General features: G+C 39.4%; 1 protein-coding gene across 2 annotated transcripts in view; it reads left to right on the top strand.

Annotated features, from left to right (window-relative positions):
• The window catches only part of PTPN13 (protein tyrosine phosphatase non-receptor type 13), a 111,899-nt gene that overhangs the window by 86,762 nt on the left and 12,542 nt on the right, over positions 1-12,595 (top strand). Inside the window, exons 25-36 of one of the 2 annotated variants that reach the window (XM_085306284.1) lie at positions 998-1,120; positions 3,340-3,433; positions 4,276-4,361; positions 5,226-5,388; positions 6,510-6,724; positions 6,828-6,926; positions 8,256-8,617; positions 8,950-9,124; positions 10,490-10,648; positions 11,163-11,334; positions 11,453-11,663; positions 12,373-12,443. In XM_085306284.1, the coding sequence (XP_085162410.1) occupies positions 998-1,120; positions 3,340-3,433; positions 4,276-4,361; positions 5,226-5,388; positions 6,510-6,724; positions 6,828-6,926; positions 8,256-8,617; positions 8,950-9,124; positions 10,490-10,648; positions 11,163-11,334; positions 11,453-11,663; positions 12,373-12,443 (1,930 nt within the window). Of the gene's footprint in view, positions 1-997; positions 1,136-3,339; positions 3,434-4,275; positions 4,362-5,225; positions 5,389-6,509; positions 6,725-6,827; positions 6,927-8,255; positions 8,618-8,949; positions 9,125-10,489; positions 10,649-11,162; positions 11,335-11,452; positions 11,664-12,372; positions 12,444-12,595 lie in introns of both variants that reach the window. The other variant, XM_085306283.1, reaches the window with a different exon arrangement.

Genomic DNA, 12,595 nt, shown 5'->3' with positions numbered 1-12,595 from the left:
ATAAGGTGAAGAGAGTGGGAGGGAGGGAGGGGAGAGAAGGTCAGCCTAGCTGGCAGCTTATCCCTTGAACTGCAAATGCTGAGTACTCTTTAGTACATATTTTCAAAAGCTAGTACTCCTGGTCCTTGAAATGAGGAAAAGATACAGCTTTGAACTACGAAAGAATTGAAATCGCAATAATCTGCTCACAAGAATCAAGTCATGCTCTATTTTTTTTCTCATAAAGTCTCAGTTTTTTATCCAAAAGTAAATGGAGAAAAATCATGCCTGTAGTTTCAAAGAACTTAAAAGGTCTTCCTGAGAAGAGTCCTGAATGAGATGCTTCCAGCTTAACAACCTCATGACATGGACATGTCTACTAGAGGCAGGTTCTGCCCTGGGATGCATGTGTAGCGCTCACGCAGGTTCTGTAGAAAATCTGTGTTCAAGTTTGTATGTTTTTCCAATGTGGTCATAGTCTAATGACCATCTCTACAGATATGTTTCTTTACCTTCTCGTGTCTTAGAGGATTAATTTAATACCTGTAAAACTACATCTGTCAGGTGAATTTCTGCAGTTAGTCATGCTCCAAGCAGAGACGACTTGCTGCTTCACCCTTCCAAAAGTACACGATGCAAAGTACTACAAATTCGTTCCTGCCTAGTAATGATCCCACCTTTCAGATAATGGAGATCATTCAGTGAAATTCTTGCAGCTCCAGCAAATTAATCCAACAGACTGAATTTTTAGTATTATGGGTTCTTTGTTCCATGACCAGGCACACTGGAAACACTTGGTCACTGAAGGCCAAGCATATTCCTGGGCCAAACCTGCTCAGTTGCTGCAGTGGAAGGGTTAAAGCAGTGAGCCTTATGAATCTCACTGGTTAGTACTGTCCCATATGGACTCCTTTTGGTTGCATCTGACTCAAACACACCCTTTGAGATCTTARCTATAAACTTGTAACATAAAATCCTTTCCTTTTTTCTTTTTTGTTGCTTTTTCTTTTTTATAAAGGAATCTTCAGAGAATGCAGCAAACAAAATGAATTCTGAGAAGATTACTGCAACACTTAAACCTGGAGATATCTTTGAGGTTGAACTAGCCAAAAAAGATAACGGCTTGGGAATAAGTGTCACGGTACTGTTTGACAAGGTTTTTAGATGTTTTCTCTTTTTCTCTAATCCCAGCAACCTGTTAAATTGCTAAACTACAAGGAAGCAAAGTATTTTTTAGAGTTGCTACTCAGTGTGTAGTTTTACTATTGTATGATCAATCTTACAAAAGCTGAAAATATTAATAGAAATCCCTTTTCTTGTCCTCTTCCCTCCAAGTAACCCTTTTTGTTTGTTTACTTACTGTGGAGCCCCGCAGAAGCTACTTTGCGAGTGTAAATAGAAAGATGGTCTTTGTCCCTTGCCAGCTAATAAGAAGAGGTGWCAAATTTGCAACGGAGTAGCACAAAGAAATAAGACCTTTGCTGATTGGCATCATAGGCAGTGGTGTGGGAAGCATTACCGAAGCGTATCTGTGCAGCTCCACAAATGTCTTGTTCTCTGTTCTCCCTCTGCTGGTTAAAAAACAGAAAACAAATAACTACTTTTATCCAAATGAGACCTGATTGACACTGCCTTCTTTGAGGCTATTGTCATAGGACAAAAATGTATTTTTAATGGACTAGTTTCTCATCAGGTTATAAGTTTTTGAATGTAGTTTACATGGCTTACCCTACTGCAAAGCAGCACTCTGTGGGCAGAGTGAACGCTCTCTATCTGAGATGCACAGGTTTTTCATTGCTCCTGTTTTTATTTTACATTCAAAATTAGATTTGGGTATTTTAATACTTGAAGTTTGTCTCTAGTTGGTTGATCATCAACCCTACACAATAACTTGGAAAAATAAYATAAATTATGACAACAATGAACAGTCATTAACTGTAGTTCAGAGCTGGTGGGTTTCACTGCTTACACCTAAAACCAAGTCAACCTTTTCCCAAGTGTGCCATGCGGATAGGAGCATGGGTGGCATGTAACTTCTCCAGTCTAARAGGAACAAAGTGAAACTCTGTTCTTTTAGCATCCCAGTCTATCCAAAGTCATATTGCCTTGTCTCATCAGACAAAATGTTTCCTGTATGGTAGAGGAAGTAGGCAAAGCATTTGCAATATTTGATGAGAAGTAAATTTGGGCTACAGAAATCTTGATTCCATAGAATGAGTCATTGCCCTGTTACATACTGTAAATAATACRTTGGCAATAAGAAAAGTTTGCTTAGAAGAATTTTTTAAATGTATTGCTAATATTTTGGAGCAGCACTCACAGAATTGTTGTATCACAGAATCAGTAAGGTTGGAAGGGACCTCTGGAGCTCATCTAGTTCAACCTCCCAAAGATTTTCTGGTGCTGGTTCCACTGGGGCTTGAACCCAGGATCTTCAGCATGTAAAGCAGATGTGATAACATATCTCAGATGACTGGGCATAATGATGCAGGAGCAGTTAGCTGTGGAATAGCAGCAAGCCTGCCGCATGCATACATTGGCTTTACAGAAAATGTTAGAAAATGCCAACCCTTGCAAAGACTTCCCCTGAAKGATGACCGAGTGTTTTCATTGTGCTTTCCTTTTTCAGCCTCCACTCTGACCCTTGCATTGCCATCCTGTAGAGCGATGGAAAGAAGAGGTGTACAATTAGCTCTGTGTTTTAAGTTTTTCCACATAATACAGTGCGCTTTGGAAGTGCACATTAACATGTTGCTGGGCTCCCTCTTCCCCCCCAAGCTTATGGAGAAGCACCAGTAGTGCAGTGGTAGCAGTCTGTGAGACAGAAAGGCTAAGTTCCTCCAAAAGCCGTGCCATTTGAGCTTGGGCAGTTTTTTTCATCTCAGACCTTCAAACTTCTATGATCTGAGAGAAAGCAGCACTCCTTAGTTTCATGTTACGTCAGAGAGGGCGAACTGGAGTAGGACACTGCRTGGGTATGCACCTGCTGTGGCTCTTGATGCATGCTGTGTTCACACAAATCTTCTCACTTACATACTTTGATCTGCATGCAAGCATGTAAATTCCAGTATGGTGTAAACATGTTTCTGTCCAAAGGAACTAGTGTATTTTGGGGGCAGTTGCATTGTGATGTATTGTATTTTTACAGCCTTCTCGCCCCAGCTTTGTTAGTAATAAATCCCATGAATGTGAAAACATGCCTTGTATAACATTTTGTTTTGGACAGTTTGGCTGTTGCTTTTCAATGCCAGTAACCAGAGTGCTTCCTGAGTATAGCTTTCCTTGTGTGTCACTGTGTTTAAGTGCTAAGCATTCTAGCTACAAAAAGGCTGACAAATCGTATTTCTGCTCTCCATTTAGGGTGGTGTAAATACTAGCATAAGGCATGGTGGTATTTATGTGAAAGCAATTATTCCTAAGGGAGCAGCTGAAGCGGATGGCAGAATAGAAAAAGGTATTATTTTAGTTCTTTTGGAGATTCTTAATGTGAAAAACAGATAAATGAATTTAGATAACTGTCTGTGGTGAACTAGAGGGATACACTGTGGCCTGAAAGCTAGAAACTCTGTTTGCCCCCTTTAACTTATTCATGTGTCACTATGGAGAAGAACTGTTCCTCCGAGAACCTGCATTTGCATGTGTCACTTTAAATATTGTCTCACTTAAGTGGAGTGAAACAATAATGAGCGGTTCAAAGGGCCACGGAGCATATTAATGGYCAATAAATGCTAAGTGCTAGAGACTTGATAGCTAATTCTGCAGCTGAAGAAGAAAAAATGTTAGAATAAAATTAAAACAAAACCAAAATAACTGCAGAACCAACAGAAAACTGCTGAGATCTTGGAGGAAAAAAGACTAAATATGTTGCAGTTTTTTTTTTTCCTAGTGCAATCTATGTTAATGGGGAACACTTCTCAGTGCCAGCTGTGAAGAGAGAAGGGCTTTGTATTATTTGTGACCTTCTTCCTTGGCATGCKGGATAACTTGATACAGAAAATGGATGCAAATGCTGTGGCTTTTGTTTGTAAGGCAGCCTTCATTCCTTAGTGAAGTATGAATTGCCTGTATAGGCTAAGATTTATTTTTAGTAAAAATTCTGTGTTGGTTATTAGAACATTGTTGTGATAGGGATCACCAGCTTTGACACGGAGTTGTCTCAAAACAGTTTAGTTGTAAAATACTGTTCTTTCCTCAGAGTATGGAATGGTGGGAGAATTTCCATCAGTAACTGAGGGTGTCTGTGTACCATATATGTTTTTTATAAGATGTTCTCAGTTAGTCACCATCTATTTCTAGGTGACCGTGTGCTCTCAGTCAATGGGATTAGTTTGGAAGGTGCTACCCATAAGCAAGCTGTGGAAACGCTGAGGAACACTGGGCAGGTAAGCAGTTGTCCTTTCTCCTCCTGTGTGTAGTAAACCAACTATTCATGAGTGAATTGAGGTACAGGAAACTGAAGACTGGAATTGCCTGCAGTATCCTGGTTGTTTTAGATGTGCTTTCTCAGACTCTTTGGCTTCTTGGTATTGGGTCTTGTTGCCCGTCCTAGCCAAATTCTGGCTCTGTGTGGAGCAAGAGGACTACATGCTATGCATTATTACTTGACCCTGAGATTCATGGGAGGGAAGCCTAGGCATATGGGTTGGAAAGCAGCTGTAGCATGCTCCAGAAGGGCCTGAATCTGAACCACCGGAGGGACAAGGCCTTCTATATGCATAGCTGTGTTCACCTGCTGTGAGGTTGGCTTTGCTTGAGGCTTGGCCCTTTTGGGTGGCACTTGACTCTGCCAGTGGAATCTTTCCATTTGGTARCGCTGTTCATGACTGCTATTTCGTATACGGAAGTGCATATACACCTGAAAATAGCCAGTGAATGCACATATCCAGAGCTGCTAAGAACTAACGTCAGTGCATACTTTGTAAAATACTTTAAAATCTATTCCCTGTACCCATGCGAGAACATCAATGTCTCTGACACTTCTAAACCCCTCACAGCCTTATTTGAAGAAAACTCTTTCTGAACTCTGTRTTGGCAAACGTCTCGCAAATTGGTTAGTGTATATGGAACTTGTCACTCATAGCCCTTAAAGTAATGAAAAAAATAAGGATGTTTGAGGGAGGGATGTATCCATAAAGTTAGTTACTCTAGAATTTAAGACCCTGACAGGTTAGAAAGAAGTGTGTACTCTAGACTATACCATCTTCATAACCAGTGCCAGTTTACTGGAGAATGTTTCATTTCTTTAGGTGGTGCATCTACTCTTGGAAAAAGGGCAGCTTTCAGTAGCCAAAGTTCATGCTCCAGTAACACCACAGTGCACACCTCCAAATCAGGTGGGGCATTGCGAGCCTCAGGAGAAACCAGCAACAAAATCTACAAATGCCAAAGACTACAGCTTTGTCACTGCAGGTCAGATCATTTAGGAAAAGTGTCTGATCCTTTAAAGCATCTACTAGATTTTGTGCTTCTTCTCTTAAATATCTTCCATAGAGTAGAAAAAAACAACAGGAGACAGAGCTGGTAGAAATTTGTACCAAACTCCTGCACATAATGCAGTCTCCTTGTGCTGTTGCATTGGTTTTGAAGGTTTCCTTTGATATTTCAATAACTCAGTTTAATGACTGTTAACTGTTTCCTCTTTCACTCTTCTGTGATACTTCCCAAATTCTCCAGCCTTGCAGATCAGGGCAGTAAGAGGTGCCACTAGCTCTGGTACTATTAAGGAAAGGTGCCAAATGGAGGTTGGGAGTATTCATATATAGATGAGAGTTCTTCTAGCTCCCACTGTTCCTGTCTAGCTGAGAGCAAATTAAAAGACCTGGATGAAAGGAGGAGGGGGAACTATGGGTGGAGGTGACTGGAGTAGGAGGAAGTGTCTAGCTGGCTGGAAGTTGGCATCCTTTAGCTCCTCCTGTTGGAGACCAATGAAAGCAGAGGGAAGCCTACCCAGACAGGGAAGCAYGGCAGAAACCTTTTGGTGTTTCTGAACTTGCTAAGGTGGCCAAAACAACAGGTGAACCGCAGCGGCAGCAGGGTACTGCCCTCCCTGTGGCTGGTAACACCTCTTTTGCTTTCCCTCTGAATGTACTGCATTTGCTTTTCAGAGGGTCCACACTAACTTACTGCCACCAGAGACAAGGAGTGCCTTGCAAGGACAGTACCTAGCTATGAGATTTATGCTGTCTACCAGATCCCTAAGTTCAGTTGCTGCTATCAAAAATGTATGATCAGTCCTTCCACTCTCTGCTGTAACAGGCTTCTTAAAGACTTCCCAGAGAATAGTATTTTGGAGATACCCTGGCTTTCTGTGTAGTGCGGGTGTTGTCAGGGGCAAGCCAGCACAGTGTGATGCCACAATCAGCTTTTTGGCTAAGCCTGTTTAACTTGCATGGATCTTTTTGAAAATGTCCATATTCAGCAAATTGGAAGTAAAGGAAAATTTTGTAAGGRAGACAGTGTGCACTTTATCCAAGCTGCTTTTTTACAGACAACGTGCTGTAGGAAGTCATCTGTTACTATTTCTTTTGCAGAGAACACATTTGAGGTAAAGTTGCTGAAGAACAGCTCAGGCCTCGGGTTCAGTTTCTGCCGTGAAGATAACCTTACTCCAGAGCAATTGGGCTCAACTATTGTGAGAGTGAAAAAGCTCTTCCCTGGGCAGCCCGCTGCAGAAAGTGGGCAAATAGAAATTGGGGATGTCATTCTGCAAGTCAACGGGGCATCACTGAAGGGTTTATCTCAGCAGGTTTGTGCTCTCTGCTGTCTTGTCTTAGTAGTGAAACTCATGCTATACAAATCCTGCAAGTCTTGGGGTCTCTGTCTAATACTGGATCTACCTGTGGCCATAGGAAGTCATCTCCACTCTGAGAGGAACATCTCCTGAAGTCTCTCTTCTCCTTTGTCGGCCACCACCTGGGATACTGCCAGACATTGATCCTTCTTTGTTGGTAAGGTCTTTGGCATGTATTTTTAAAAAATTATTGTTTGAAGGTTCATTTAGTTCATCTAGTGGGTTAGTTAATGAAATGCAACTCGGGGTGGAAAGAAGTCAGTCTCAAATAGAAATTTGATTTTTCTGTAACGTACGTAAAGAATTTTGTATAAAATACCAATTTATTTTGTTTTGTTGCATTTAAAATTTGAAAAAAGAATTGCCCTATTTACGTAGTGGAAATTAGAGATTTCCCAAAACACGTTTTCAAAATGCTTCAATAAATAAATTCAAAGAACAGAAGGCAATTTTAGGGTATTGTAAAAAATGGCAATTTTATGTATATGTGTGTGTGTATGTGTGTGTGTCTATATATATTTCAGCAAAAGAGAATTAGGATAGAATTTAGAGAGGAGTTCACACACCAGTAAAGTAGGATTTCCATAATAAAGGGAAGAAAGTATAAAGGTATGGAAAATAAAGTCTTCGATTTTTAACTCAATTTAATTTTTAAACAGTATAAACAGTTCAAGTATGATAAACTTCAATTTATAAACACAAACTTAAAATTAGAGSAAGAAGAGGAGAAATGCAACTGAATAAAGCACTGATACAAATAACTAATCTTGTAATTAACGTATTTGTATTGTGGAATTATTTTACTAAGTAACAGATATATTAAAAATAAACAAATAAGCCAATATCAGTTTTTATTTATAACAGTATCATGGATTGGTGGATTCATGAACACAAGAATTTGACAAATAGAAACATAAATGATGCTTTCGAACTTTGTGTTTGTTAACAGACATGCCATTCTTGAGTTTATTTGATCAGACAAAACTGTTCTTGATTCTAACTGAACTTAACAATTTGGCTGAACAGTCCCTAGTTTATGTAAATTACAATGATTTTTGTTGTCTATTAAACTTTTCGCTTAAAATTTTCCCTGCTTGCGTTCTGCTTGAGATTATTTTGACTTCAGCTACACTGCAATCATCATCTGTGTATTCTGATTGCAAGGGTTTTCATAGTAATTGTTTAGACGACTACTGGGCAGAGTGCCAAGGCATCTGTCAGCAGGCTTCCCAAGAGTAAAGCTAAGAGTATGTTTGTTTTCCTTTACAGTTGCTTACCAGTGTATGTTTGAAAGTTCTGCATGCTTGTCTTGGCAAATTTGTCCTGAATTTGGTGTCACTGGTATGATGCATTCATCCAATTGAGACAACATCTAAATGGAAGGAGCCATTGATTAATTGCTTTTAATAATTTTATACTGTCYTTGCAATTTTTTCCTACCATCAAAACTGGAGTTTAATGCATTAAATGTCCTTGTTTTCTGTAGACTCCCATCCATTCACCCCARCAAGTATTTCCAGATGTCAGCAAAGAAGTTACTGGTCTATCSAACAGAGAACAAGGTGACAGCTCTGATGAAAATGAAACTACTGATCAGAGCAAGAAAAGGCTAAAATCTCCMTCTAGGAGAGACAGCTACAGTGACAGCAGTGGGAGTGGTGATGAGGAGGTGATAGAATCTCCAGCACAGTTGGGCCCTGGCTGGAGTTCTGCCCTGTATAAAACCTCTGATGAAGCTGTTATGCAAGCACTTAGCCAGTATGAGACGCACGGTGGTCAGGAAGAGGTCATTCGTACCATCTTATATTCTGCTCATGAGACTCCCAGCAAATCAGAGTTTGAGGACAGGTATGCTACTCAYAATGGTCCTGGTAGTATTGCAGAAGATGTCTACAGAAACCATTTCGTTGGGCCTACTTGTGGAAATACGAAGGATTGTTTAATTTTAATTTTTATTTCTACATAAAGTCAATATTGGTTCATATATTCATTTATTGGTGACASATATATTGCAAGACCTGATCCTACCCTGAATTCTAATATACTGGTAGAAATACTGGAGTTTGTGCCTAAATACTAGCAAAATGACTTGTTAAATCTTTGCAGAATTCTGTTACGGTCATGATGAAAACTTTTTGTAATACTAAAGGCATTMCAATAGTTTGTTTGTTTATCTGCAGCGATCTGCCACTGGATTTGCCACTGATCCCAACCTGTAGAACTGTTCCTGATGTCACCACATCRATTTTAATAAATGACTCATATGCTAGTTCCGTTCCTGAGCTGACTCCACACCTGGGAGGAATGGCTTYGTTACTCAGTCAATTGGAAAAAAATGCTGAAGAATATGAACCGGTAATTTTCTATTTCTTTCAGTAACATAAATGTACTTGCTGTTATGGCTGACTGGAAGTAGTTTTAGGCATGGTATTAGCAGTAACTGAATAGCAGCTATTTACATAGCAGTAACTGAATAGCATAATTTACAGATGGAATAGTTGAAGGTTGTATTTGCACTAAACTTGAGGGGGGGGGTGTCTTACAAATGGAATTCACATACTCCACAGTGTGCCGTTTGTAATCACTGGACTATGACTGTTCATATAAATGTTTGCGGATGTTTTCTGTCTAGCCTTGAGGGGTTTTGTGGCATCACTGTGTCCATTAGATAAGAACTCCCAGTCTGTCAATGCTAAATCTGACTTAACTGTACATGCAGAATTGATGTGTTTGGATTAGATAGTTACATAATCAGTTACTCTGTGAGTGCAGATGCATCCGTGTGTCTGTATGCAGATGTATGCGCATCTGTTTTATGTGTGTCTCTTCTGTCTGGAAGACTGTCATTAAATACTTACCAACATCTTGACAAGGTTATTGGACTAAACTTACGTGCCAGGCTTTTCTTTCTTCCCCAGTAAGATTCTCTGTGGTTGATTGAAAATCATGAGATAAATTGTGGCAGAAGAAACTTCAGGAGATGGTGTGTTGTGTAGCATAAGGGACTTATGGTTCCATATTCTCACAAACCTTATCAATTTGCAGACTGGAAATACTGGAAATTGAGTGTTGATATCTCTCAACTGTGAGAGTCTTCCAGATTACAAAGCCGTTCTAATCCAATACTCCAGTTTGAGAAGAAGCATGCTGTCCTCTTAGTCTCTAGAGTTTTTCTCAAACCTTCCTGAAGCTGTATTAGTTTCTGTGCAAATGAGATACATCTGTTTGTTTCAAATTCAAAATGAATGCACATTAGAATAGGCAAAGCATATGCATGTATTCAGTTCCAAGATAAACTATAGCCTTGTATCTTCTTGTAGGAAAATACAATCAGCTGCTTTCTTCAGCTGAGTAGTTCTTGATATAGCCAGTGTAGTCTTGTTACTTGAAAAATGCAGAGGCTTTTAATATATGACAGCTAACTGAAAACAGAAATGGTGTCAGCCCTAAAGTGTGACATCATAACTTTGTTTAGATCATAGGCCTTTGGCCCATGCCTAGCTCCGTGCAAAAGATTAGTCCATCTGTACTCACTAGAGCTGCTTACTTCAAGCTGCTTCCCTGAGCCTGCTAGGACAGGTGTCTTGGTACCATCAGGACTTGTGTTCCAGTTAAATGAATAGCTGAATCAGTTGTCTATTTCTAACTGTCTGAAATTGATTAAAGTGTTCAGATTGTTTCTATTTGTCTACATTATAAAATGATGTTTTCTTCCCCTAGGAAGTAGAGCTCCAAGTTASCATGACGAAGTCAGAAAAGGGTAGTCTGGGCTTTACGGTGACCAAAGGAAGTGATAACATTGGCTGCTACATTCATGATATTGTTCAGGATCCTGCAAAAAGTGATGGGAGACTACGACCTGGAGACCGGCTTATAAAAGTGAGAATATTGGCATTTCCAGATACAGGAATTGTGTGAAAAGGACAACTTTGAGCCTCAAAAAATTTCTGTAGCTAACCTGTTGTTTGGAAGTAAATGTAAAGAAATTTCACACTGTAGAGTTCAGCAGTTATGTATTTATATCACATAGTAGATATGTTCTTAATTATAGCATTAGTTTCTGATCCAGTGCAAACTTGCTTGGGGGCTTCTAGTCACTATGAGTAGTCCCAGTGACAAGCATAGCATAGGGCAAGTGCAAGAGTCATTTTTAGATCAGGGCTTTGAAACACTGTTAAACAGTTTTAAATCTTAAAGATGGACAAATACATACCAAGTTGGATTAGGTTCTGGGTCAGACTTTGAGATCTGAGCATATATAAAGAATCTATAGTTTTGTCCTTTTAATGTGAAATGCCAGCAATAGGAGTGATACTAATTCAGTTTCCCCAGTAATGATAGCTGTTCTGCTTGGAACGTAACTAGGAGTTTTCTGGTGTTTTTATCTTTACAGGTTAATGACATGGATGTCACTAACATGAGTCACACAGATGCAGTAAATTTTCTCCGAGCTGCCCCAAAGACTGTCAGATTAGTGCTAGGACGTGTTTTGGAGTTACCCAAGATGCCCGTGTTGCCTCATTTACTGCCTGATATTACACTAACATGCCATAAGGAGGAGCTGGGTAACACAAAGTTCTACTACTTTCTGCTCTAATGCGGAATGTTTTTCTTGGTCTAATTGTGAAAGAAAATAAAGTTAGTTACAAAGAAAAAAAACATACTTTTCTTCTTCCTGCGCAGGCCTGTCTTTATCAGGAGGTCATGACAGCCTTTACCAAGTTGTGTATATTAGTGACATTCTCCCCAAATCAGTTGCTGCCAGAGACGAGAGTCTGCATGCATTAGATATTATCCATTATATTAATGGAGTAAGCACACAGGGAATGACTCTGAAAGAAGCCAAAAGAATGTTGGAAACATCCCTTCCTAAAGTGGTGCTCAAAGCGACCAGGTATATTTTGGCAATTAATCCTTGCCTGTAACTTTTTCTCACATGATTGTATAAGTATATGGGTAAAACATGTTCCTGGCGTGACAGCTGATTTACCAGGGTGATGATAGCTGGCATACTATTCAGAATTGATGCCACAAGGGGCCATACATTCTCAGTTGTTGTGCTTAGTGTTTTCCATGGTTTTAGCTTACRTGTTTTGAATGAAACTGGTCAAAATATCCTTTTCTTTAGAACTCTCTCAACACTTCTCATATTTTTGCCTACTTCACACTGTGTGCATTGAAATAGTTATCACCAACACTGTTTAATAAAACTGGTTTTGATTTAAGAAGACCATTGCCTGTAGTGTTGCACATGTGTGTTCTGTTTTGAGGCATGGAGGGCTTTATTTCACATGCAAAGTTCCCAGAGTTCTAGATTTTGAGCTCTAGCCTGAGACTGTGAGATTGAATCCTTTGTCAGAGGCTAGAATGAAATGGGCTCTGATGAATTCTTCTAAGCTTTTGGAAATAGGTTCCTAACTACTCACCCAACTACTAATGGTTTACCTCTAATACTGCATATTCTAAACACTCTAGAACACTCTTATTAGAAATCAGAATTAGTGGTCTTACTGACTCTCAGACACAGAYGTATTTATGTCTGACTACTGTGATTTTCTTTCTTTATTTTGTATTAAAATATTTGTAAACGTTTCTTTTCATAGAGATGGTCACCCAGTGATTCCAAAATCCAAAAGCCCTGATGATTCAAATCTGTGGTCAATGAAAGCTAATGGTAAGGCTTACTTGGTAATCTTACCTTATTAAATTATACAACTCTTCTGGTTTATTGCTGCTCGTATATTTTACAACTGTACTCCAGCATTTATTTCAAATAATTAGTGAAGATGCTCATTAGCCACATAATCAAATCCTGGAAGACCCCAC

Source organism: Rhea americana, unplaced genomic scaffold, assembly GCF_003343005.1.
Source record: "Rhea americana isolate MKP2758 unplaced genomic scaffold, rheAme1 scaffold_237, whole genome shotgun sequence".
Classification (NCBI taxonomy): domain Eukaryota; kingdom Metazoa; phylum Chordata; class Aves; order Rheiformes; family Rheidae; genus Rhea; species Rhea americana.
The sequence above is the reverse complement of the archived record's forward strand: the minus strand, read 5'-3'. Positions and strand labels throughout refer to the sequence as shown.